This window comes from Solanum stenotomum, unplaced genomic scaffold (assembly GCF_019186545.1).
Source record: "Solanum stenotomum isolate F172 unplaced genomic scaffold, ASM1918654v1 scaffold12226, whole genome shotgun sequence".
Classification (NCBI taxonomy): domain Eukaryota; kingdom Viridiplantae; phylum Streptophyta; class Magnoliopsida; order Solanales; family Solanaceae; genus Solanum; species Solanum stenotomum.
The window spans coordinates 116-1,561 of record NW_026021943.1 but is presented as its reverse complement, the minus strand read 5'-3'; the positions used below and the strand labels follow the sequence as shown (position 1 = coordinate 1,561).

The window sequence follows — 1,446 nt, the reverse complement described above, 5'->3', positions numbered from 1 at the left end:
TCAGTTCGTCAAAAACTACCTGTACTACGATATCTTAACTATATCATAATTGGTTTCTTATTGGATAATCTTAAACTAACACAATTTATATGTGAATTTATGATTCAGGTTAGAAGAGGACATGAAGAAGCGGGACAAGAAAAAACTAGACAAGAAGGAGCTGGACAAGAAAAAACAGTTGGACGAGAAGAAGTAGTTGATATAGATTCTGGTTGGATATACTCTCAACAAACACAAAGTTAAAATGAATCACTGGTAATTTAGCTTATTTTGAGTGCTAATATGTGTTCAATGTTAATAGTAGTTTAGCCTTATCCAAGTGCTTATCTATGCATTTTTCAGGTGTTGATATCTCCTTTTTGGTGCTACTATATTGCTATCAGATTGTTGGTGGATATGATGCTGCAACTATGTTGTATTCTCATGTGGTGTTCCTCTGTTTCATTTTCAAGTGTTGTATTGTTCTAAATCTGTAGGTGTTGCCAATATACTGTACTTTTGGAGTTATTTTTATGCATTGTCAAGTGTTTTGAACTTTAAAATGATGTTATAGTTCTGTTTTATTCTGGTGTTGCTACTATGCTGCACTTCTTAGTGTTGTGTTGCAGCTATTGCTCTTTATTTTTTAGTATGTTAGAGATAGAACCACCATCTGCTGACTGCTCAAACTTCACGTCATAAGTTATCTTCTCAAGGTTGTCTACCAATCCATCACCTTCGATCAATGTGTACTTATATATGTATGCCTCCTCGTTAAGTTCATCAACGCGATACTTTATGGACTTAAAATTTCCACCTACACACCCAAAAATAAGAGTTGTCATTGTCTTCAGAAATGTTGTCTACTAAGCAATTGCACAAAAATAAAAGAGTGATATGATGATTGTACCGTCAGGGAAATTGATGTCTTGATGCTTCCAGCACCTCCATCACCTTGAACTTCAATGCTTTTAATAGCTTGTGGCATCAACTTTGGGATCAAGTTATGAGAATCAACAATGGAGGCCTTGAATATTCTTTTGGGTGGAAGTGGAGAAGTCTTCTCCTCAGTGAAGGTGGTGACAGCCATAATGTTTTGATTCTGAGAAGAAAAAAAGAGGGGAAAAACTAAGAAAGAAGACTAATGTTTCAAAAGGAGAAAGCCCAAACAACATTGCAATAGCAAGAGGCTTTTAAGTTTGGAGGGAAACATATGAGAAGCATGTGCATAAGCCACTGGTCAGTTAAAAAACTAACTGTGGTTAGGATGAAGACTAAAAATACACCACTTTATTAAAAAATCAGGACTATTAATGCTCCACTAAAAAGAAATAGGACTATTTTGAGTCTAAACTCAAAGATAATGGACTATTTTAAGCCTTTCCTCGACCACAAACAACTTTTTTTAAAAAAAGTTGTGTGAAGGCAGTAAATGTTCAGTCCCCAGTGTAGGTATGTACAATTCTC

At 35.1% G+C, this 1,446-nt stretch overlaps 1 protein-coding gene across 1 annotated transcript; it reads right to left on the bottom strand.

Moving 5' to 3' along the window:
• Positions 1–608: 608 nt before the first annotated feature.
• On the bottom strand, positions 609–1,069 carry LOC125849975 (major strawberry allergen Fra a 1-2-like). The gene is made up of 2 exons (XM_049529912.1): positions 925–1,069; positions 609–796 (listed from the first exon to the last, which is right to left on the bottom strand). The coding sequence occupies exons 1-2, from the start codon at positions 1,067–1,069 to the stop codon at positions 609–611; spliced, it is 333 nt and encodes a 110-aa protein (XP_049385869.1).
• Between the last annotated feature and the right edge of the window lie 377 nt (positions 1,070–1,446).